The sequence below is a fragment of the Leptonychotes weddellii genome, chromosome 1 (genome assembly GCF_054177405.1).
Source record: "Leptonychotes weddellii isolate Sample4059 chromosome 1, ASM5417740v2, whole genome shotgun sequence".
In the NCBI taxonomy this organism is placed as follows: domain Eukaryota; kingdom Metazoa; phylum Chordata; class Mammalia; order Carnivora; family Phocidae; genus Leptonychotes; species Leptonychotes weddellii.
In genome coordinates, this window is record NC_138369.1 from 98,136,025 (window position 1) to 98,161,139 (window position 25,115).

A 25,115-nucleotide genomic window follows, 5' to 3' on the forward strand; every position below is an offset into this window, starting at 1 on the left:
TCACGTGAGCTACAGCGGCCACGTGAGCACATTCTTTCCCGGGCTCCGGCAACATAGTTTTCTCTCCAAATCAACATTCTCGCGTCCCGGTCTTCCCCCGACCCAATGGAAGAGGAAGATGAGGAAGCGCGGGCACTGCTGGAAGGCGGCCCCAATGAGGCTGGCAGAGGTGCCCCTGCCGTCTCGGCTGTCCCCGGAGCGCTGCCGGCCCTTTGCGACCCTAGTCGCCTGGCGCACCGGCTTTTGGTGCTTTTGCTGATGTGCTTCCTAGGCTTCGGTGAGCATCTGGCCTGATGGGGTGGGGTGGGGTGGGGTAGGGTGGGGCTGATAATCCAGAAATTTCTGATTTTCTCTGGGATCTCCGAGATCCGCACTGAGCTCAGAGCTGCCCCGCGGCCTCCGTGCAGCTTCTGATTTAAGCTCCTGAGCTTCCTTTTTTTCCCCTTTTTGGGACTCCACTGAAGCCTGTGGACGTTGCTAGCCCTTCCGCGTCTTGGAGGTGGAGGTCAGGGGACTGAGCTGGGCGAGTTTTGTCCCTCACTTTTGCCCTCCAAGAAGTCCCGGAGGCTAGCAGCTCGCCCCCTGGGGCCATAGAGTTAAAGGAATTCCTATTTCTTAAAACTCCTGTCGATATATTGTTAAGAAGGAATTCAGAAAGATTGAACTACCCACCTCTAAGCACTATCTCCCTCCTCCCCCCCCCCCCCGAATGACTAATAGGTTAGCAGTCTGTTATGTTTCTCATCGTCTTTGGGTAAATACATCAATGTGTCTTGCTGATAGCTTCAGTGAGTAGATGTGTTCTCTTACTCTTCCGCTCAGCCACTAGTGAAGTAACCATACTGGACTCGTGGTAGTCTTGGCGGTATTTGGTTTGTTACGAAATCTGATGACTCCGCAAACAGTTTCTTGAGGTAATTTCTAAAACATCTGCTTGTATTCCTGCAACTGATGTATTCAGCAGCATTTTAATGTCAGTTTGGTATGGTATGGAGGTCACAATGTGTTTTTCAGGGCGCTCGCTAGAACCTGTGTAATCAACAAGTTTAGGAACATTATGGTGGATAACTTTATGCTGCTGCTGGAATATGTAAACAGGCATGAAGGATGCTTTGGGCTTAGTTTCTTTGCAACTCTTTGTTCACTCCTTCCCCCACACTTTGTGGAAAGATGATGCCTATCCAATAGCTTTATGCATGGCATAAATATAACTGATAGGCGCCCCTGTCAGTTAAATTACTTTAAATGTCAGTGCATGGGGCGCCTGGGTGGCTTAGTCAGTTAAGCATCTGCCTTCGGCTCAGGTCATGATCCTGGGGTCCTGGGATGGAGCTCCTCATTGGGCTCCCTGCTCATCGGGAAGCCTGCTTCACCCTCTCACACTCCCCTTGTTTGTGTTCCCTCTCTCACTGTCTCTCTCTGTCAAATAAATAAAATCTTAAAAAAAATATGAGTGCATGAATGTCAAACCTCTCTACATTTCTTTCTTACCCCCAACAGACATTATCATCATGTTTTAATCTTTTCGAACTCTGTTTTTTCAGTCCTGATGCTGTATTCACTACAGTATTTGATCTTGGGTATTCTGTTTGTAGAGCTAGATTATTGTTTCAAATATTCATTCAGAGTAGTTAAACTCTGTTCCTGTGCTCTCATGGTAAGTGGTGACCTCAGGTTACGTTATTAGGAAACTGCTGGGGATGTTTGTGAAATCTTTAGTGTGTGTGTGTTTTGGTAGCTTCAAATAAGGAAAATAGAGCTGCATGAAGATGCTAAAAAAAAAAAAAAGACCTATGAAGCATAATGAAAGTGAAATGACAATTAGTTGTTGATTAACTTTATTTAATTTTTATTATGTTCAGTTAGCCACTGTATAGTACATCATTAGTGTTTGATGTAGTGTTCAGTGATTCATTAGTTATGTATAACACCCAGTGCACATCACAACATGTGCCCTCCTTAATACCCGTCACCCTGTTACCCTCACCCCCCACTGCGCTCCCCTCTGAAACCCTCAGTTTGTTTCCTGGGGTCCATAGTCTCTCACGGTTCGCCTCCCTCTCTCATTTCTCCCCCTTCCCCAATGGTCCTCCGTGCTATATCTTATGTTCCACATGTGAGTGAAACCATATGATAATTGTCTTTCTCTGCTTGACTGACTTCACTTAGCATAATCCCCTCCAGTTCTACCCATGTCGATGCAAATGGTGGGTATTCATCCTTTCTGAGATGGCTGAATAATATTCCATTGTATAAATGTACCACTTCTTCTTTATCCATTCATCTGTTGAAGACATCTCAGCTCCTTCCACAGTTTGGCTATTGTGGACTTTGCTGCTATGAACATTGGGGTGCATGTGGCCCTTCTTCTCACTACATCTGTATCTTTGGGGTAAATACCTAGTAGTGCAATTGCTGGATCATCGGGTAGCTCTATTTTTAACATCTTGAGGAACCTCCATACTGTTTTCCAGAGTGGCTGTACCAGCTTGCATTCCCACCAATAGTGTAAGAGGGTTGCCCTTTCTCCACATCCTTGCCAACATTTGTTGTTTCCATTCTGATTGGTGTAAGGTGGTATCTCATTGTGGTTTTGATTTGTATTTCCATGATGGCTAATGATGTTGAGCATTTTTTCATATGTCTGTTAGCCATTTGCATGTCTTCTGCCCATTTTTTTGACTGGCTTATTTGTTTTTTGAGTGTTGAGTTTGAAAAGTTCTTTATAGATTTTGGATATCAGCCCTTTATCTGTAATGTCATTTGCAAATATCTTCTCCCATTCCGTGGGCTGCCTCTTAGTTTTGTTGACTGTTTCTTTTGCTGTGCAGAAGCTTTTTATCTTGAAGTCCCAAAAGTTCATTTTTGCTTTTGTTTCTCTTGCCTTTGGAGACGTGTCTTGAAAGAAGTTACTGTGGCTGATGTCGAAGAGGTTACTGCCTATGTTCTCCTCTAGGATTTTGATGGATTCCTGTCTCACATTGAGGTCTTTCATCCATTTTGAGTTTATCTTTGTGTATGGTGTAAGGGAATGGTCCAGTTTCATTCTTCTATATGTAGCTGTCCAATTTTCTCAGCACCATTTATTGAAGAGACTGTCTTTTTTCCATTGGATATTTTTTCCTGATTTGTGAAAGATTAGTTGACCATAGAGTTGAGGGTGCATTTCTGGAGTCTCTATTCTGTTCCATTGGTCTTTGTGTCTGTTTTTGTGCCAATACCATGCTGTCTTGGTGATCACAGCTTTGTAATATAGCTTGAAATCAGACAATGTGATGCCCCCAGCTTTGTTTTTCTTTTTCATCATTCCCTTGGTGGTTGGGGTCTTTTCTGGTTTCATACAAATTTTCGGATTGTTCGTTCCAGCTATTTGAAAAATGCCAATGGTATTTTAATGGGGATTGCATTGAAAGTGTAAATTGCTCTGGGCAGGATAGACATTTTAACAATGTTTATTCTTAATCTAGGTTCCCAGTATTTGCTGTATATGCACAAAAGTAATTTGTAAATGATTTGGCATGTTTTCTCTGCATTATTTGGCTACAACTTAGAAAATATTAGTGGAAGGGAGGTGGTCCCTGGGTGTCAGTCCTGGAGCGCCTCCTATAAACATTGAAAATCACCAATTGAATAATATTTGTAACCTGAAACTTCTATATGGGCAGTATTATCACTTATAAAATGTTTGCTCTTCCTTATCCTAGGCAGCTATTTTTGCTATGATAATCCTGCTGCCCTTCAGACTCAGGTTAAAAGGGTAAGTTGATTTTTTACTTTCTCTGGAGTAGGGATAGCTGTTGAGGGAGGCATCATCAGGTCTCAGATTGCCTAGTCTGAAATATTGTCCACTGAATCCATTTTAACATCTGTAGTAAAATCCATATGTAGTAAGGAGTGTTCTTGAGTTGGAATGAGTGACCACAAAGAATTCATTTATAGCACTTGTGACTAGTGTTTTACACTTTAAATAATTGCTATTTCCACAGAATTACCAAAAAGTATTAGCAGATTTTTGTTCGCAATTCACTTTCCAATTGTGTCATCATCTGAATGACAAATAATTCTGTAGGATAGCTTTTTGCTTTTTTAAATATTTTTTTTTATTGTTCTTCCATTTTTTAAATGTGAATGCTGACTGCTGAGGATTCTCCATGTCAGTATTTTTAGTCTGGTTTTGTAAAAATACATTTGATATTTATAGTTTCTTGTGTATTTAGATAGTTTTTGCTTTTTAAGGTTTTTACCTTTGGACAGGAAGAAACAGATTGGCCCTTCACATTCTAGAATGAAAGGGAAAGAAGGTAGGATTTAGTGGGGGGGACATAGGGATGGGCTAAGATTATCTTTTGCCATGTGGGGGGAACACCAATGCACATGGTATAATGGGAATAAGAATGTAGAAGATACAGGTAGGTGCAGAGGGAGATGGTTCCAGTAATGGGGGCTCTAATTGATCCTGGACTCCATGAAGCCTCTGAAAGGCATGTGGACCCAGGAAGTTCCCAGGGATCCCAGGTGTGACCATTTTTCTGGGGCAGGGGCCATAGCTGTCATGAAATTCTCAAAGCATTTAGTGACCACAAATGATTAAGAAACTCCTGTCCTACACAAAAAGAATGTTTTGATTTGTTGCTAAACTTAACTGTTTGGAAAAAAATAATTTTATTTTCTTCCCATACAGGATATGCACGTGAATACGACGAAATTCATGCTGCTGTATGCCTGGTATTCTTGGCCCAATGTAGTTTTGTGTTTTTTTGGTGGCTTTTTGATAGACCGAGTATTTGGAATACGGTAAGCTTGAAAAACATCTCACCTATGGGTAAAATATTATTAGGAAAGCACAGAACTAGATTAAGGTATTTCTATAAAGAACTGAATAAAACTCTGTATGACTGTAATAATCTACATTAGTTTTTTTTTTTTTTTTTATGGTTTTTATATATTCCTGGAATTGGCTTTTGAAACTTGGTTGGTATTTCAGTTAAGGTTGGGACTAGTAAATGCTATTCATGGAATATGGTAACTTAGTTATCTAAAAGTGTAAATAATGTCCTCACTTGGGATCAGGCAAACCAGGGTCTGAATCCCATTGCTGCCACTTACTGAACATCCTATTCTGAGCTGTTCCTAGCTTCCTGAGCTTTAGTTTCTTTGTTGGTAAAGTATGGTAATAATTCTTGCCTTACAAGGTAGTTACAAGGATTGAAAGAGATAGATGTATAGTATTTGGCACATATATAGTATTTATCTCTCTCAGCCCCAGTGAGATTTTCTCTTTCTACCCTTGGGCATTGAACTTTTTGTGGCCACTTCTGTAAGATGCTGAGGGAGGAATAACATTATAAGCTTTGTCATTTTTTATCCTTATGGTTGTGTATGTATTGTTAGTGGAGACTTAAAGAGGGATGCAGTCTGGGAATATTTTCAGAAGGCAGAGGGAAAAATGATGAAGCATCTTCCAGCCATGTCTGATGGAAAAGGATTGAAGAAACTGAAAGTGTTTAGACTCGGGGACTTAAAAATTTTGAAGGGTTAAGTGTAAAAGAGGAAATAAATTTATTTTGCTTGGTCTGAAGGGATGGAATTAGCTTGAAACTTCAGCGGGGCAGATTCTACTTAGTATGATGAAGATTTTGCTTGGTCAGTTTGATGAGGGGCTATGATTTGCCTTGGGACCACAGGAAGTTTTCTAGTTGCTAGAGAACATTTCAGTAGAATGAGGGATGGCCATTTCATAAGGATCTTGAGAGGGATTTGAGTTTCAGAAGTATGGTTTACTCGTAGAATCTTTAAGGACTCTTTTAATACTGGCGTTTTATTACTCTGGGGAAACATTAATCAGATATTTGAAGTATAGAATGTGTGAGTAGGCAGATAACTTGGTTGATATTTGTCCTTTTAAAAATAGTTATTATGCTAAGTGAAATACAAAGACAAATACAATATGATTTCACTCATATGTGGAATCTAAAAACAAAACAAAAGAATAAGCAAAAAACAGAATCTGACCTATAAATATACAGAATAAACTGATGGTTGCTAGAGGAAAGGGGATACGGGGATGGGCAAAATGGTTGAAGGGGAGTGGGAAATATAGGCTTCCAGTTATGGAATGAATGAGTCACGGGAATACAAGGCACAGCACAGGGAATATAGGTAATGAAATTGTAATAGTGTTGTATGATGACAGATGGCAGCTACACTTGTGGTGAACATAGCATAGTGTATAAACTTGTCAAATAACTATGTTATGTACTTCAAAGTATTATAGCACTGTATCAACTATAGTAAAAAAAAAAAACCCAAAATCAATAAAATAAAAAGTTTTTAGTTATCGGGAATTATAACCACTTAAAATTATTTAATCTTGGAATAAATTCTAAACTCTTAATAGTAATTTTATAGAGTGTCCATGCGCATGCGGGGGAGAGGCAGAAAGAGAGAGAGAGCACCTCCAGCAGACTCCCCACCGAGCTCGGAGCCTGATGTCAGGCTCCGTCTCACCACAATGAGATCATGATGAGCTGAAACCAAGAGTTGGACGCTTAACTGAGCCACCCAGGCGCCCCAAGAATGTCAGTTTTTGAGTGGGAACCCTGGGAACTTCTTGAAGATTATTTAACAAGTTTTGTTTGTTTAAGAGATGATAATGGTTTAAGCTAAAATATGCCATTACTGAAGCCTCTGGAATCCCCTCAGAAGTGAGGACTTCTACAGATTAACGTTTAGCCTGGGAAAGCTGCTGCCTTTAGAGGCAGACCGGCACTTCATTTTTCTTTCCTTGGAGGGAATATATAGGGGTCAAAGACCGAAGTCTAGGGGTCAAAGACTGAGGTCTAGGGGTCAAAGAAGACTAAAGAATTACTGAAGGATTTGGTGACATAGTCTTAATTCATTCTCTCTCTCTCTCACAGATGGGGCACCATTATTTTTAGCTGCTTTGTTTGCATTGGACAGGTAAGAAAGTCCAAAACATTCATTGATTATGTAACAGCGACTTTTGAATTCTTGTCTGATTCCACCAGCAAAAATGTGTTTATTGAATGCCTGACTTAATTAAGCAGGGTCCACAAATGCCCAGGTAGCATAATGTATAGTCCATTTTAAGCCTTGAGATAGATGAACATTATATTTAAATTTCACAGATTTACTAAGAAGGAATGTTAAAACTATTATAGAAGTTATGATTCATTGTAAGTTACTTATTTCTCTTGAATACTTTTTAAGTTTACTTTTTCATTGATTCTACATTTATATTCTACATTGTAGGTGATTTTTGCTCTGGGTGGAATATTTAATGCTTTTTGGCTGATGGAATTTGGAAGGTTTGTGTTTGGGTAAGTTATACATAATTTCATTCATCCTAATATATTATTGTTTACCTATCAATTTATTAAAGATTCACAAAAATATATTGCTGTTTCTTCTGGAGAATTAACCTCAAATCCTTGAAATCTAGCTATATACACAAGACTGTTTATCGTCTTATTTTTCCTTTAAAGTAAGCAACAATTTTGAGTGGTCATAGTTAACTCCATTTGGGGTTTGAATATTAAGTAGTTCTCCAAAAATATTTTTCCTGGGTGTTTTTTGTTGTTGTTGTTGTATTGAAGGTTGATTTAAACCTCATTTAGAAAAGTGTAGACCAACCATTTCTAGGTTGGTGATTTATGGACATTTTGCTATTACTTAGTGGATAATGTACAGGTCCTTTTGAACCCTGTTAAAGAGGCTTGAATGAGGGCGCCTGGGTGGCTCAGTTGGTTAAGCGATTGCCTTCTGCTCAGGTCATGATCCTGGAGTCCCTGGATCGAGTCCCACATCGGGCTCCCTGCTCAGCAGGGAGTCTGCTTCTCCCTCTGACCCTCCTCCCTCTCATGCTCTCTGTCTCTCATTCTCTCTCTCGCAAATAAGTAAAACCTTAAAAAAAAAAAAATAAATAAAGAGGCTTGAATGAGCAAAATACCAATAGACTGATGATTCTTCATGAATTTCAGTGTCTGTTCAGTAAGTCCATTCTGAGTCCAGCCTTGGGCTTCCTGCCCTGAGAAATTCAGATGACATAACTTATTTAAGCTTTTTTATAAGTACTAGGGACATGTAGACATATATGATACACCCTAAAAAATGCTCTAAGTGAGAGAGAAGGAAACAAAATGTATATAACAATATGAAAGGGATCCAGGGATGGAGGGGTGGTCAGAAAAGACCAGAAATGGTCTTGACATCAGTATAGGGTTTGGATTAGTAGAAGAGAAGGGGAGTATTTTTGGATTAGGACAGAGTGAGGAGGGCTCAGTGTTAGGATATGGAGGAGAATCTCCTGACTGAAGGCCTAGAGGAGGAATGGTCAATATGTAGAACTTACAGAATGAAAGTTAAAATCCAGGAAGTAGGAAAATGTGGAATATGAAAGGTATTGGGCTGAAAAATGTGAATTTTATGTTTCCACAAAGTATGCACAGACAAGCCATCCATGCTGTACCCTTTTCAAATTCCTGACCCAAAAACTCCACAAGCACACCATAACAGCTGCATGACACTGCTAAGTTTTGGGGATTGTGGTATATAACCATGACCTATAATAAAAGGAATCTGGGTTAAATCACCACCTATGCTATATAAAATGTTCATGTGGGAAGAATGGTTCATACTTTGTGGAAACATGTCTGGAGCCTCAACTCAAAAGATTCATGAAAGGTTGGGTGCGGAAATCATCTGAAAGCTTGTTGACTCATATGTCTCGTTCTGGGGTTGGGACAACTTGAAGACTAGCGCTGCTGGATGGAGTGCCTAAATGTGGCCTCTCTGTGTGGCTTGGCTTTCTCATAGCATGGTGTACTGAGGGTAGTTGGACTTCTTACAAGATGGCTCAAGGCTTCAAGTGTGAATGTTTGAGTGAAAAGGCAGATTTCAGCTTTGATTACACAGCACCACTTCCACAAGATTACATTGATTGAAGCAGTCTCAATCCCACCTAGAGTCGGGGGGTGGGACATAGATCCCACCTTTTGATAGGAGGGGTGTCAAAATTTTAACTGTGGTATTTCTGTAAAAGCAGTAATTTTTCTTCTTTTGCTCATTTTTAGGATTGGTGGGGAGTCCTTAGCAGTTGCCCAGAATACATATGCTGTGAGTTGGTTTAAAGGCAAAGAATTAAACTTGGTATTTGGACTCCAACTTAGCATGGCTAGAATTGTAAGTATGACAAACCTAATGAAGCCAAACAGGAAGTAAGAGATTTAATCTTGTAATTATCTCTTAAAAATAATGGGATGAAGTGTGTTTTTGTTTGCTGTATTAGGTATTGATTTTTTATGTGTATCTGTTGACCATAGTATAGCATTTACCTTATTACTTTAAGGCATTTTTAACCTTATTTCACTTAGGAAACAGTCTAAAAAGACTAATTGAGCATTCATTAGTTCAAAGAATCTGAGCATTGGGAGGGATCTTACAGGCTTTATTTATTTATTTTGACAGAGAGACAGCGAGAGAGAGACAGTGAGAGAGGGAACACAAGCAGGGGGAATGGCAGAGGGAGAAGCAGGCTTCCCGCTGAGCAGGGAGCCCGATATGGGGCTCGATCCCAGGACCCTGGGATCATGACCTGAGCCAAAGGCAGATGCTTAACAACTGAGCCACCCAGGCGCCCCGAATAGAGGTTTTTTTTTTTTTTTTAAAGGTTTTATTTATTTATTTGACAGAGAGAGGCAGTGAGAGAGGGAACACAAGCAGGGGGAGTGGGAGAGGGAGAAGCAGGCTTCCCGCGGAGCAGGGAGCCCGATGTGGGGCTCGATCCCAGGACCCTGAGATCATGACCTGAGCTGAAGGCAGACGCTTAACGACTGAGCCACCCAGGCGCCCCCTGAATAGAGATTTTTTTAAAAAAAATCCTTGCCATTGAAAATCAAGGTTCCAAAGACTAGTTAATGGCCTGAAAATGCTTGTAACATATTCTTAGGGAAGAAGAAATCCAGTACAAAAAGTTTTCAAAGTACTATTTCATTATTTAAAATATATAATGTATAATTGTAATCTATATGACACTTTTGTGATTTTTATACACGTAGGTTCTTTCTAATTTTTCAACCATTATAGATAGCGCTATTGTGTGACACTATAAAACTTGTCTGCATCTCTGATTGTTTCCTGAAGGTAGATCGCCAGGAATGGAATTGAGTCAAGAGGATTTGTTAGGGTTTCTTACGACAGTAGTCTCATATTATCCTCTCAGCGATGTTTACATCCCCATCTGTGGGATATGAAAGGATCATTTTTATTATAGCTTTGATAGTAGAGACTATTATTGCTTAAAAAATCATTTTTGATTGGAAACACCTAAATATGACTTTAATTTGTAATTCTTAGCTAGTATGGTTTTGCATATTGTCTAAATTTTATCCACAAGGATATTCTGAGTACCTCATTATGTATCTTGTGCAAGTCAAGATATGTCTGTGGCAGTTTGTGGGTCTCATTGTCTAATAACTTATCGAAGAAGGAAATAAGATGTAATCTTGTTGACGTCATTGTAGCTACTGGTGGATTCTTTTCTGTGTGGTCACAAATTAGCTCTAATCCATTGAGCTGCGTTCTGAAAGCCCTTGAAAGCCCTAAGTTTTTAGAAAGGAATCTCAGCAGCTTCGAGGATGCAGGGTGGAGGTTACTGGGGTGATGGGAGGACCTGAGGAGGAGGTAGAGTGAGCTGGACCTCAAGCATCCACCTCTTCTTCAGCCAGGGCGGCTCAGCTTTGACCTGATTTCTGTGCTTAGGGTCTTTGTAAGACACATGAGACCAAAGGATTCCATGACAGAGCTGCTGGGGTAGATGGAGTTTCAGTGTTTTTGCGCTTTCCTTGTCCCTGTGCATATTCAGAATGGTCAATAGAGATTCTGGCTTTACCTCTACATGATTTTTCTGTAGCCTGAGCTGTGAGTTTGTCTATTTTGGACAGTTGACCTGTTACCATTACACCTTTAGGCAGTGGACTTCTCACTTATTATTTATATCTTCCTGGGGGTTGGAAGTCCAGCACCCTTTTGATTGTCATTTGTAATTTGTTACTAAAAGTTTAAAAAACTCATTATTTCAATGAATATTTATTGAGGACTTGCTAAGTCATGTCATGTTAGGCATTTTAGAATTAAAGGATTTTTAAGGCAACATCCCTGTCTTTGAGAAGCTTTTATTTTCAATGATAGTGAGGAAAGTTATCAGTAGGTCTCCATTTATACCTTATTGCTCATTTGAGTAAAGCCATAGGTTAACATTTTGTAAGAAATAGCTGTGTGAAATGTGCTCCTATGTTTGCTGTGAGAATATTGTTGAGGACGTGTTCATTTGTCAGTCTTTAGTGTCTGACCTGTCAGTAATAGTATTTAGCACAGTTGACATTCCCCCTACCTTGATTTCTTCTCTTGGGTTCCAGGACACTACAGTCTTACAGAAGTTTCCCTCTTGCCTTTCTGTTTACTCCTTTGGCCTATTTTGCTAGTTCCATTTCAGTCTTTTTGAACTTGTAAATGTGGGGGTGCCCTAGGGCATGGTTATTGAACATCTTCTCTTTTCTTTTGACACTTACCTCCTTGGTGATCTTATCTAGTTTTGAAGTTTTAAATAGTATATCTTTGCTCCTGAATTTGTATCACTTGTCCAGGCCTTTCTCCTGAATTCCACATCCCTATAATGCAGCTTCCTACTTGACATTTCCACTTGGATGTCTAGTAGGCACATCAGACCTGACATGGCCAAAAGTCAGCTCTTGATTTTCTACCTATGGCCCCCCCAAACCAGCTTATGCTGTAGTTTTCTCATCCTCAGTTACAGGCAACTCTTTTCTTCCATTTGCTCAGGCAAAACCTTAGGTGTCATCTTAAATTACTCCTCCCCCCGCTACAACATGTGTTTTCCATTTCAAGTCCTGTTACCTTTATCATCAAAATATATCCATATTCTAGGGGCGCCTGGGTGGCTCAGTCGTCGGCCATCGGCCTTCGGCTCAGGTCATGATCCCGGGGTCCTGCGATCGAGCCCCGCATCAGGCTCCCTGCTCAGCGGGGAGCCTGCTTCTCCCTTTCCCTCTGCCTGCTACTCCCCCTGCTTGTGCTCTCTCTCTTTCTCTGTCAAATAAATAAATTAAAAAATATGACCACTTCTCACCATGCCCCCTGCTAGCCACTTTCATCCAAGACCCATCATCTCCGTTCTGGATTTTTGCAGTAGCCCCCTCATGCATGTCCTCGCTTCTGCCTTTATCCCTGCTTACAGTCTCTTTTGAATATAGCAGCCAGAGCAAATCTGTTAAAATGTATGGAGTCCTGCCACTTCCATATGCTTCTTCGCTTCCCATCTCACAAAGAATAAAAGCCAGAAGTCCATATTATTACCTGTAGCCTGCTTCCCCGCCATTTCCTCTCCAGGGGTCGCATCTCATGTTCTGGCTTCTTCCTTTACACCGTTCCAGACTCTGCTGTCCCTGCTGTTCCTTGAGCACGCCGCCGTATGCACTCTCAGGGCCTGTGCACCAGCTGTTCCTTCTGCCTCAGGGCTCTGTCCTTCCCCCAGATCACCTCGTGGCTAGCCTCCTTCATGTTTTTACTCAAAGGCACAATCTCAGTGAGGCCTCCACCCCTTTATGTTCTCCTTCCCTGCCTTTTTTTTTCTTATTTTTAAAAGTACTTACCACAATTTAATATTTCTTCTTTTCTTCTACTCCATTGAAATGTAGGCTTTATGAAAGCTGGAGATTTTTCTGTTTTGTTCTTTGTTATATTCCCGGTACCTAGAACAGCGACTGGTTCAATGAGGGCTCAATAATTGCTGAATGAATAAGTGAATGAGGATATTATCTTCTGTAACTTTTATTGTCTTCTTATGGATAGGATGAATTTTTTTTTAAGATGTAAGTATAAGCAAAGGCTGTGCTTCTTCTGAGTGAAAGTTTATTTTATTCTTAGGTACGCTGTGAATTTTGTCACTCGTTTCGTTTTTGCTTTGTTGCTAGAAAGTTCTAAATGTACTGTGCTGTTTTCAATACTAGCATTTTCTATAAATTAGGATTTTTTTTTGTGTGTGGGTGCAGTAATCTTATCTGTGGCTTTATCTTAGTTTGTTAGTTTTTTCCGAGAGTGTTTTTTTTTTTTTTTTTTTTATTCTTATGTTAATCCCCATACATTACATCATTAGTTCTAGATGAAGTGTTCCATGATTCATTGTTCGTGCACAACACCCAGTGCTCCATGCAGAACGTGCCCTCCTCAATACCCACCACCAGGCCAACCCATCCTCCCACCCTTTCCGAGAGTGTTTTTTAAAAAAAATGTATCTCTTGTTTAATCTGGATCCTGTTATACCTGTTTCTACTAGCCACCTCACATCCTTTATTGAATAAGGCAGAGTATATATAAATGAAATGTTTTTTCCTTCTCTTTCAGGGAAGTACGGTAAACATGAATCTCATGGGATGGCTGTATTCTAAGGTTGAAGCTTCGTTGGGTTCTGCTGGTCACACAACCCTTGGGGTCACACTTATGATTGGTTAGTGGATCCTGATGTCCCTTGTTTTGTATCTTCTGAAAGCATGTCATAGGAAGTATTGTGGCAGAGAGGAAAGAACACTGGAATCAGGATTAGACCACTTTGGTTATAGTTTTGCCTGAACAGTTCACAAGTTCTTGGACAAGCTAACTAGAAATAGTGAATCTTTTACCCGGTTTGTGTTACTGTTTCCATTTCCTTAAAATGGAGGATTTTGTCCCACCTTGTCTACTTCAGCGTTGTCATGATAAGCAAATAAGAGATTGTGTTTGAAAATTCTGAAAACCGAGACTTTATACATGCAAGGTGTTACTAGTCTATAGCAGAAGGATAATTATTTCCTTTTGATCAAATTCAATTAGTATACCTATGGAGCTAAGATGTTACAGAAGTTAGAGGTGATATGATGTTGTAGGAAATCCACTAAGTTGGGAGTCAGGAGTCTGGGTTCTAGTCCTGGCTCTAACTAGTTCTGTCATCTTGGACAAGGAAGTTAACCTCTGTGTCTTAGTTTTCTGTAAAATTTCAGGTGTTTGACTAAAAGTGTATAGGTCCCTTCTGGCCCTAAGTTCTGTTAGGTAAGACTTGGTTGTGCTGGTTGCTGGGTGGATCACTGAGAAACATATGAGGCCTTCTGGAGTTCCCACCTGTGCTTTTCTCTGAGCAGTGGATTTTTGTAACTGAGCCCCCATAGTGGGTAAAAGGACCACTTGCAGAGCCCTAAAAAGACCTGTGGGATGGTGAGTTGAACATTCTGTGCCATCTTTTATTCCTTATAATTCCTTGGTATAGTTTGGTAGAGGGCAGTGGAGAGGAAATCTTGAACAGGTAACCTGTATCTAGAGCTTTCTCCTTTCCTCCCTGACCTCTCAAATCCCTTGCCTTATTTAAAACCTCTTTTTCTTACTCTTAGATGCTCTTCAGTATTCCTTCCAGTCCTCTCCACAATGGAGAATTTGGGAATTTTAAAGAATTTTAGCACCAGAAAAGATCTGTGCCATCAAGTCAAAGCCTCTAATTTTACAGATGGAGAAGTTGAAGCCCTGAGAGGTTAAGTTCTGTGTTCAACATCATTCAGCTTGTGGCAGAAGTAGAACCCACATCTGCTGACTTTTATTTTAGCAATTTTCAGCTAGGCCACATTATGAAATTAAAGATTCATGTTTTTACTGAGCTTCTTTTAAAAATCTTGAGCAGTGTAAACTTTATTTACTCTTTATCCTGATTTGCTTTAATGATACGAGATCAGCATTAGTGAGTAATGCTGATTACACAAAGGAAGGAGAGCCTGGCTGGGCTGTGCTGTGGGAGGGTGGGGCTCTTTGGGCTGCTAAAGGGTAGGAGCAAGGGTTACAGACTTCGGGAAGGAATCAAGAGGAAGATTTGATGATCACAGAATCAGACTTTGCTTTTATAATTTTTTTCCCTCTAGCATCTGTCAATAATCAGTGCTTAGACTTAGTTAAGAAATTAGTACAGATTTGCTAGCGGGTCATCCACTTTCTTAAAGTCTGTATTTGCATTACAAGACTAGACTAGTATGTTCTAGTCTTTTCCCTCTAGTCTCCAACCTTCTACTGGGAAATAATATAGTAAGAGTGACTGTTGTTTGTTGAGTACTTATCACATGCTATTTCTTTCCTTCTGTCCTGATTTAGTAATTGTAGGATTTTCTTAAATGTGTCTAGATGCCAACCATTTCATTTGCTAAGTTTTCTGCTGTTAGTGTAAGGTACTGCCTCTTGGGAACCTTCAGTCGTTCTCTTTTAAAAATCTCTCTCTTGGGCACCTGGGTGGCTCAGTTGGTTAAGCGACTGCCTTCGGCTCAGGTCCATGATCCTGGAGTTCCAGGATCGAGGCCCGCATTGGGCTCCCTGCTCGGCAGGGAGTCTGCTTCTCCCTCTGACCCTCCCCCCTCTCATGTGCTCTCTCTCTCTCTCTCATTCTCTCTCAAATAAATAAAATCTTAAAAAAAAAATCTCTCTCTCTCTTTTTTATTATAGGGGGTATAACATGTATTCTTTCACTAATCTGTGCCTTGGTTCTCGCTTACTTGGATCAGAGAGCAGAGAGAATCCTTCATAAAGCACAAGGAAAAACAGGTAGGTCTAAATTCAAATAAAGTGGGGCTTCAGGAAATTGCAGACCTTTGAAGGTAATTTCAATGAGATAAGTTCCTAATGTAGTGTTGTAAGCCCAGTGAGGCTTAATACATGTTTTTTTATCTTTTATTTTCCAGTCTGTTTCTACTTGTCTAAATTTTAAGTTTTCCCAGAAGCTATGTTCCAGTAATTTACTGAGAAAAGTATTTTGTACACTGAATGCAAAGTTTAATCACATGATAAAAGAAAAATAATCTTGACCTAGGTATGCAAAATTATGCTGATAGCTTCTTCCCTTTCTTTTCAAGGTGAAGTTATTAAGTTAACTGATGTAAAGGACTTTTCCTTACCCCTGTGGCTGATATTTATCATCTGCGTCTGTTACTATGTGGCAGTGTTCCCTTTTATCGGACTCGGGAAGTGAGTATTCTCGTGCATCCCATTTTTCTTGACTAAATTATAGTGAGAATTTAATCACACAAATGTAATTTTTTTAGCTATAAATCTTGCTTTTCTGGTTATAGTTTATATTTTCACAGGAATTATTTTACATCCTGGTATATAACTGATTTTCTTAGCTTAAGGTTTAGTATTTGGCTTAATACTTTCATTATTTTTTTGATGAAATACCTAATAGTTTTTTATTCATAATATGGATTTATTTTAATGCTTTGAATTGGATTAGTATTCTTTTTTATTTCCTCTTTATTCTTTCATTTGGAAGCCTATTCTTGAGAATGGAAACAGTGCTTTGGCTCATTTTGCCTGGGCACATTTCCATTTGCTAGGACTATAATTATGCTAGGGTTCAAAATCAAATTCTTTTTTGTGTTATCACTAACCTCTCCCTTTCCACTGGCAGCTGCTTGAAGTGTGTGAGTGTGTTTATAGGGGTGTGTCTTTGTTATCAGAACCTTTAAATTCAGACTGTTTTCAGTAATTTGAAATGAACTCTAGGCATTATCTTGCAAAGAACTTACCCAGTCCCACTTTAAGGAAAAGAAGCACTCTTAACGTCATGTAGTAATTCATTTGGTTTTTTGAAAAGTTATGCGTACTGTTTGCTGTTTATTTAAAATGGAAAAAATCAGGGTACCTGGGTGGCTCAGTCAGTTAAGCGTCTGTCTTCAGCTCAGGTCATGATCCCAGGGTCCTGGCATCGAGCCCTGCATCAGGCTCCATGCTTAGCGGGAGCCTGCCTCTCCCATTCCCTCTGTCCTTCCCCTCTGCTCTTGCTCTCTGTGTCCCTCTCTCTCTCTCAAATAAATAAATAAATAAAATCTTTTAAGAAATAATAAAATGAAAAAAATCAACATCAGTGTATTTTATTTAGTGAAATATTTACATAAACCCTAAAGCTTTCGCGCCAGTTGTTTAAAGGTGATGGTTAAATAAGGTGGGAAAACAGTATCAAGAAGGAAAAGTTGACTAAATTTAAGAGTTATTTTTATTTAGTTTTATTTTGCCTTTAATTATTACAAACAGAGTAGTTCTCTCTAACGTGCTTATTTCTTTCTCTCTCTCTCTTTATTTTAGAGTTTTCTTTATAGAAAAATTTGGATTTTCTTCCCAGGCAGCAAGTGCTATTAACAGGTATTTCATTAATTCTCTGAGTGCTTATTTGTGCATAGTGTGGGTCTTTAATTATAACCAAATGTTCTGAGACAAAAAAGACATGTGACTTAACATCCATAGTGTGAAACCAAGATTATATTGGTGCTTGATCCTGAGAGACCATCTTTGCATTAATGGAAAACTGAAGAAACCTTGGACTACTCTTTAATCTTTAAATTTCTGTTTACTGATGACCATTTTAGAAGAATGCTACATTAAATGAGCTAGGATTTGCTTTGCCTAATGGTTTTAGGGACTTTTTGGATTTTTTTTTTTTTTTTTTGGTAGCTGTGATACATTTCATTAAATATCTTTTATATTCTCTGGGCAGTGTTGTATATGTCATATCAGCTCCCATGTCCCCGATATTTGGGCTCCTGGTGGATAAAACAGGAAAGAACATCATCTGGGTTCTTTGTGCTGTGGTGACCACTCTTGCTGCCCATGTCATGCTGGCCTTCACGCTGTGGAACCCTTGGATTGCTATGGTAATGTCACTGTGGATGCTTGCAGAGCACAGGGCTTCAGGGAGGACTCTGTAAAGTGCACGTCAGGAGCCACACTCCGCTCTTCTGATAGCAGAGCTCGTGCCAGTGGGAAAAACAATGTCTTGATTGCAGTTTCTACAAAAGAACTATTTTTAAAGTAAATAAATGTTAATTATTAATGAATAAGGTATCTTTAATTGTATTTGGCTTATTTAATACAGTAATCTCATTGCTGAAATTGAATTTGAAATAAAGTAGTCTTATAAAAGCCATAATGCTTATTAGTTCCATTTATTTTCCTCTACTTCTTTAAAAAATTCTTCCATCGTGGGTGGCAAAAAAAAAAAAGTCTATCAGCCCAGGATTCATGATTTTGCATTCTTTTGTCTTTGACCCTTAGAAGGTTAAAAAGTGATAATGAATTCATCAGGTTTTTCTTTAGAATGTCATTTTATTTTTATTTATTTATTTTAGAATTTTTTATTTATTCATTTGAGACAGAGAGATACAGAGAGAGAGAGAGAGAGAGCAGGAGCAGTGGGGAGAGGCAGAGAAAGAGGGAGAAGCAGACTCCCTGCTGAGCAGGGAGCGTGACATGGGGCTCGATCCCAGGAGATCATGACCTTAGCCCAAGGCAGACGCTTAACCATCTGAGCCACCCAAGTACGCCTAGAATGTCATTTTAAAGACCACAGGCTTAAGTGCTGCATTTCTTACCTATTAACAAAAGAATATCTTGGGCATAGATGTTTGTTCTACACTTAGTGAGATTTCTGTAGGACTGATTCCTGGAAGTATAAATGCTATAGCAGAGGCTTTGCACATTTTACATCTTAACAGACATTGTGAAACTTCTCTAAGAAGTTCTTACCCATTTATAGTTTTACCAATAATACACAAATGTGTGTTTTTAGTATCCTAGCCATGTTGGGCATTGGGCCTATTTCAGTCTTTGCCAATATGATACGTGCAGATGATCTTATTTAAACTTAAATCATAAAGTTTCTTTTTTAACTAAAGAAAAAGTCAGCATTAGGTGATAGTTTTTTGCGCTGCCCTCCAGTTAGGTGTTGATGACCCTAGGTCACACTGTTGGCGTGATGTTGCCTTGATTACTTAATTTGTAGTTAATAAATATTGGAAAATTAGCTTGCCTGAAACATTGGTAGTAACTTTTGCAAAATAGCTTTATTTTCTTGTCTAGTCTTTGATTGTACCCTGGGCCCAGTCAGTTACATGTGCATATAATATAAAATGGTTAAGACAGTGTGTGTGTATTTTGTCACGAGAGGGATACCGTTAAGGTCAGGACTTTTTTGTGTCAAACGTGAGTTTTAGCATAATTGCAATAAAATTTGCATGAATGTTCATATATTTGCTATTATGCCACTCTGGCTAGTCTGCATCAAAGGAAAATCACCTTTTGGTTAATGTTAAGACTTCGCCCCTTTTCTGCGTCACTTTCTGCAGTGTCTGCTGGGACTCTCCTATTCGTTGCTTGCCTGTGCATTGTGGCCAATGGTGGCGTTCGTGGTTCCTGAACATCAACTGGGAACTGCATATGGCTTGTAAGTGTTTACACCATCATGTCTCTCTCTGCTCTAGCAATTTAATTATCATATAAAACTCCAGGTCTCCTGAATCTAGTCATCTTCAGGCTTCTGGGACAGCTCTGAGCCTGGAAACCACCAGAAAATCAGTTAACCTATTTGTGATATTATTGTGGCGACAGAAATGCTCCAAGCCTCCAGGAAGAGAGCTGGTGTTAAGCTAACCCCGAAGAAGTGATTTCTGACCTTGCCATTGACTGCCTGTTTATCTGAGGGCTTCTTAGTGAGAAGTTGGGTTCTGGTGTCTGGCCCGAAGGGCAAAAGGGGGAAACTGCACCCATGGTTGGTATTCACTTAGCTCTTACTTTCATTCCACAGGAAAATGTTGAGCTTATATTGCACTTAATAAGACAGGCTCCCTTACCTTTGAGCATAACATCTAGTAGCAGAAACAGTCATGGAATGAAAATACCTATTCAGGTCGTCCCTAGTTAAAAACACCTTTTAACACTAATAGTATGTCGTTTATAGATACTGATATTTAAAGTGAATTGTTACTGTGAGCAGTAACTGTAAAAAGATAAACAGGGAGTTGGCAGGAGTTTTTGGAAGTACCAAGAGGACTAACACTTAAACGGGAGAGTAAAGAGCAGCAGGGATGATCTGTGGGTGCATCAGCCCCTTCTTCTGTCTCAGCTTCTTTGTTTCTGGTCCTGCTATCCCTGGGCTCATGTAGCCCATGCAAAAAGAGTGGTGTGTAAATAATTTTTAGTGCTTTTTGAAAAATAATGTGAGTAGTGTTTTTATTTTTAAATGCCAATCAATAAAGATTTATCTAAGTTTTACTTCGTAATTATGATTACATAATTGTGTGAAGACTTTAGAAATTGAGGGGCGCCTGGATGACTCAGTCATTAAGCGTCTGCCTTCAGCTCAGGTCGTGATCCCAGGGTCCTGGGATTGAGCCCACATTGGGCTCCCTGCTCGGCGGGAAGCCTGCTTCTCCCTCTCCCACTCCCCCTGCTTGTGTTCCCTCTCTCTCTGTGTCTCTCTCTGTCAAATAAATGAATAAAATCTTAAAAAAAAAAAAAAGACTTCTGAAATTGAAATGTGTTTTTGTATTTCTTGAATTGTAGCATGCAGTCCATTCAGAATCTTGGGTTGGCGATCATTTCCATCATTGCTGGCATGATATTGGATACTCGGGGCTATTTGTTTTTAGAAGTTTTCTTCATTGCCTGTGTTTCTTGTAAGTATGTGATGTGGCTACATTCAGTTTTTTTGAATGTGTAACAAAATGTTTTCATTTATACTTTTAGGTTTAGGTTTGTTGTTATTGTTCCCTTTTTTCCTCTTTTAAACCAAATCCCTAAGATGTATCTCTCAGATTTGACTATTTCTTAGTCTGTGCATCAGAGTTTCCCACCTGGTGGCTTTCTGGTTCTCTGAGGATTTACAGGCATTTTTTTTAGGAGATTCCTATTTTTATTTTTATTTTATTTATTTATTTATTTATTTATTAAAAAGATTTTATTTTATTTATTTGACAGAGACAGAGACAGCGAGAGCAGGAACACAAGCAGGGGGAGTGGGAGAGGGAGAAGCAGGCTTCCTGCTGAGCCGGGAGCCCGATGTGGGACTCGATCCCAGGACCCTGGGATCATGACCTGAGCCGAAGGCAGTCGCTTAACCAACTGAGCCACCCAGGTGCCCAAGATTCCTATTTTTAAAAGTAGTAGTAGAGGGGAGCCTGGGTGGCTCAGTTGGTTAAGCGACTGCCTTCGGCTCAGGTCATGATCCCGGAGTCCTGGGATCGAGTCCCACATCGGGCTCCCGGCTCAGCGGGGAGCCTGCTTCTCCCTCTGACCCTATCCCCTCTCATACTGTTTCTCTCTCTCTCTCTCTCTCTCAAATAAATAAATAAAATCTTTAAAAAATAAAAAAAAAATAAAAGTAGTAGAATCTGCTTCATATTCTATTTTAAATATTTATGGTTTTTAGAAAACATTATCCTCTTTATAAAGTGAAACCATTTTAAAGGGTGGTGAGTGTGTCCCTCATGTGAAATGTGGACATTGGTATGATTCAGGTGTGAGTGCTCATGGTTTATTCATTAGGCAACTTTAAATTACTTTTATTCTTGGTCCTGTTATTTAATGTTTACCTGTAATGGTTTATTGGTTAAAAATAGGAAGTATTAGGAAATTGTTGAAAACTACAAAAATAAATTAGCATTTTTCCTCCAGTAGGCTTCACCATATAGATAGTTGTGTTCATCTGGAAAAAAATCTTATATAACATATCAAGATGTCTTTTATGCTTTAACTTGTGTTTAAAATGGCAAACCCCAGTGATGATTTAATCATTTACATTTACAGGGATAAAAGACAATTTATACTTGAAATGTGGTATTTGTAGATAATTGTTATGAGATGCCTGAATGCATTTTATTATCTCATAATTTTAGAAGCAAGCACATCAAATTTTAAAAATATATTATTTGTTTTTAAAAAGTGGGTCATGTAGATTCAAAATACTAGGTCATGAAAGTGTTTTTGTTTTTGATGCTGCAACATGTGGTTTAATTTCAATCCACAATTCCATATATATTTGGTTCTTAAACCAAACACTATGCCATTTAAAAATGTTTTTGTTGCCATATTAACTTAAAGTAAATTTAGTGTGCCTTACTTGTTAAGGAAGCCTTGACTTTCTGAGTTTTTCACTGGCTCTGGGCTTCTGGGAATCACGATGACCACAGTCTAATGTTGGGTTAATTTGTAAAATGAACAATGGTGTTTTCAGGCTTAAAATCCTCAAAGGATTATTTCTGTTTGGTTCTCTGTAAAAAGATAAACAGTCAGGGGGCTGGCAGGAGTTTTTGGAAGTACCAAGAGGACTAACACTTAAACGGGAGAGTAAAGAGCAGTAGGGATGATCTGTGGGTGCATCAGCCCCTTCTTCTGTCTCAGCTTCTTTGTTTCTGGTCCTGCTATCCCTGGGCTCATGTAGCCCATGCAAAAAGAGTGGTGTGTAAATAATTTTTAGTGCTTTTTGGAAAATAATGTGAGTAGTGTTTTTATTTTTAAATGCCAATCAATAAAGATTTATCTAAGTTTTACTTCGTAATTATGATTACATAGGAATCATTGGGAAGAAGTACATGTTTTTTAAGGACCCTGTGTTTTTTTCACTTCCAGTGTCACTTTTATCTGTGGTCTTACTTTATGTGGTGAATCGTGCCCAAGGTAGGTAGAATTCAGACATTTTCTTCTTAAACCACTCTGGATCATCTTGTGGGGTCCCTGGATTGTCTGCATTCTTCTTTAGAGGCCAGTGCTTTAGTTCGTGTAATGATGACATTCAGTTCCATAGTGATGGAAACACATTTCATTATGTAACATACAATTATGTATTTTGGAACTTCAGATTTATTAAAATTGTTGTTGTGTTCTTTCTGGCCAGTTCAACTTAAGTTTTGTAATATAAAATTTTAGATGTTCTTTTTATGTTAGCATAAAGAAGTATGGCATTTTTATAATAACCTAAAGCCATTACTGTGTTATTGTCTCATGTTTTAAAAAAATAAGTAAACAGATTTATAGTTATAGTTTGCATTTTAAGGTTGAAAGTGTTTGCTACAGAGTGAGGTGTTACAGATTTTTTTCTTTTGCTAGTGTATTTGTACTTTTTTCTTTCTTCTGTATAAGATTTTGATGTTAGCCTTATTAATTTTTCTAAGTAGCTTGCCCCTAAAGGTTGTTATGTACTTAGTAAAATGTATATACCTGCTGTTTAAGTGATTTTAGGTCATTTCCTTTAATTTCTCTTAATTTTCACTATTATTAAATATTAATACAGTGTCCCAGTTAATAAGAAGTAAAGCAGTACATAAGTCCAAACTTAAAAAATGCTCACATTAAGGACTGATTATTTGTATTTGTATCATATAAAGATTCTTAAAAACCAGTGTTTTCCCTTGGGATGGTCCCAGGAGATAAACTATTTCTTTCTCATCTTCCATAGCTTTTTCTGTTACTTTAAGGTATACCAGTGCAAGTGTGTGTGTGTGTGTGTGAATTTTACTTTTAATAGTTGTGTAGAAAAGGTTCTATGCTTATTTGTGTTTTAGGGGGGAACCTAAATTATTCTGCAAGACAAAGGGAAGAAATAAAACTTTCTCATGCTGAGTAAGTATTAAAAGAGAAAAGTTATCTTCTTTTGCAAATCTCTAACATTAGCATTTTATTTCAAAGTATTAGGTTTGGACTTTTAAGAAATTAATCTTCTTGAGATTCGAGAGCTAGCGATTATCTTGGAACTACCATAACAAAATTCTTGTTTAGAAAATTTAAATAGGATGTATATCAAGGGTTAAAGTGAAGGGGGAAAATAATTGGGTTTTAAATTGCTTTCTGAGAGAAAGCGAGACCTGTAGTATTTGTAATGTATTAGAGGAAAGGTCTTTGTCCTAAGCTTCTGTGCTGGGCTTACCCTTCCATTCTCTGATCTTTTCATTTTCTCAACTATTTGAGATAATTTTTCATCTTCTCCTGGTACTAACATTCTAACTTAAACAAATTAAGTATATAGTGTGGTATTAAGTTAAACTTATTTTTTCCATGAGTGTATGCTAAAACGTAATAGTGTTTCTATTTCCTGTTATGATTTCTGATTTTTTAGATATACAGTTTTTTACGACTTAAAAAATTTATTTGTAAATATATACCATGTAACTATAAGTTTTGTGAATTTTGTATGGGTTAAAATCTTGTAGAACAAAGCATTTTTTGGGAGGTGATTCTTGGCCATTTCAAATTTCCTTTTAACATAGTAATTCTAGAAATACATCTTGAGAAGATAATCAGAAGTGTTACAAGTTTTAAGTATCTTTATGACAGGCTTACGTCAAAAAATTGGAAACAACTTGAATATATCTATATATAATATGTTGTTAAAATCATGTCTGAGGATTTTAAAAGTCAGAAATAGTTCCCTCCCTGCACCAAGTCAGAGGTACTTACTATGCCACATGTTAAGTAGACAAAAGATTAAAATGCAAATGTAATATCCTAATTTTGTTCAAGAAAAAGTATGCAGGCACATGTATTTTTTACTTACTTACTTGTATATAATAGAAGAAATACTGAAAGGAAAAACCCCAAATACTAACAATTCCATTTGAATGGTAAGGTTACAGGCATACTTTTTCCTTTGTTTTTCTATATTTTCCAGATCTTCTATGTTGATCTTAATGTTACTTTTATAATCAAGAGGATTTAAGAGATTACCAGCAAAGTGTGCAACCTTTAATATGTGGTAGTACATGCTTTGCAATGCTAATGGTTTTTATATTGTAAACCCATGAGGCCTCCTGTTTTTCCCTTTTTGATAATTCATTGCATTGTGTTTTGCAGATGAGAAGCTTAAATGACTGTGTCATGAGAATGGGCTGCACACATCATTGGTTTGAAAACCTCACTTTTTTTTTTTAAATTTTAATCTAGAATTTAGTCAGGAAAAATAATGGTCTGGAAATATATATTTATATTTCAAAAGCACCTATTTCAAAGTATATTTGTGAGGACTATTTTAGCTTGTGTCTTATGTACTGTGTATTGCTAAAGAATTCTACTTTGGAGTAGGCTAATCAGTGAAGTTTAGAAAGTTTCTCTGGAATATGCAGGTGAATTTGAGTAAGGACAGTAAATAATGGAAAACTTGGATCTTGTATTGAGATAATTTTCAGAAGGTGTTTCTTAAGGATATCTTTGGCTTTTTTTTTTTAATCTTAAAGCAAAAAAACTTTTGAAGGTGT

General features: G+C 38.4%; 1 protein-coding gene across 6 annotated transcripts; it reads left to right on the top strand.

The window, feature by feature from the left end:
- Positions 1-2: 2 nt before the first annotated feature.
- Positions 3-24,892, top strand: MFSD1 (major facilitator superfamily domain containing 1). Of its 6 annotated transcripts, XR_014147786.1 has the most exons (17): positions 3-277; positions 3,705-3,757; positions 4,682-4,794; positions 6,918-6,960; positions 7,273-7,340; positions 9,093-9,201; positions 13,441-13,543; positions 15,547-15,645; positions 15,954-16,065; positions 17,182-17,238; positions 17,591-17,747; positions 19,218-19,315; positions 20,434-20,546; positions 22,498-22,545; positions 23,430-23,487; positions 24,533-24,616; positions 24,715-24,892. XR_014147786.1 is itself a non-coding variant. In XM_081828601.1 (16 exons), the coding sequence occupies exons 1-16, from the start codon at positions 106-108 to the stop codon at positions 24,716-24,718; spliced, it is 1,407 nt and encodes a 468-aa protein (XP_081684727.1). In that variant the 5' UTR covers positions 4-105; the 3' UTR covers positions 24,719-24,892. The 6 variants fall into 6 exon arrangements, 4 of the variants coding, with proteins under 4 accessions (XP_081684731.1, XP_081684744.1, XP_081684727.1 ...); XM_081828601.1 differs by lacking the exon at positions 24,533-24,616 and having other exon boundaries at positions 4-277; XR_014147790.1 differs by lacking the exon at positions 4,682-4,794 and having other exon boundaries at positions 138-277.
- The last annotated feature ends 223 nt before the right edge of the window (positions 24,893-25,115 follow it).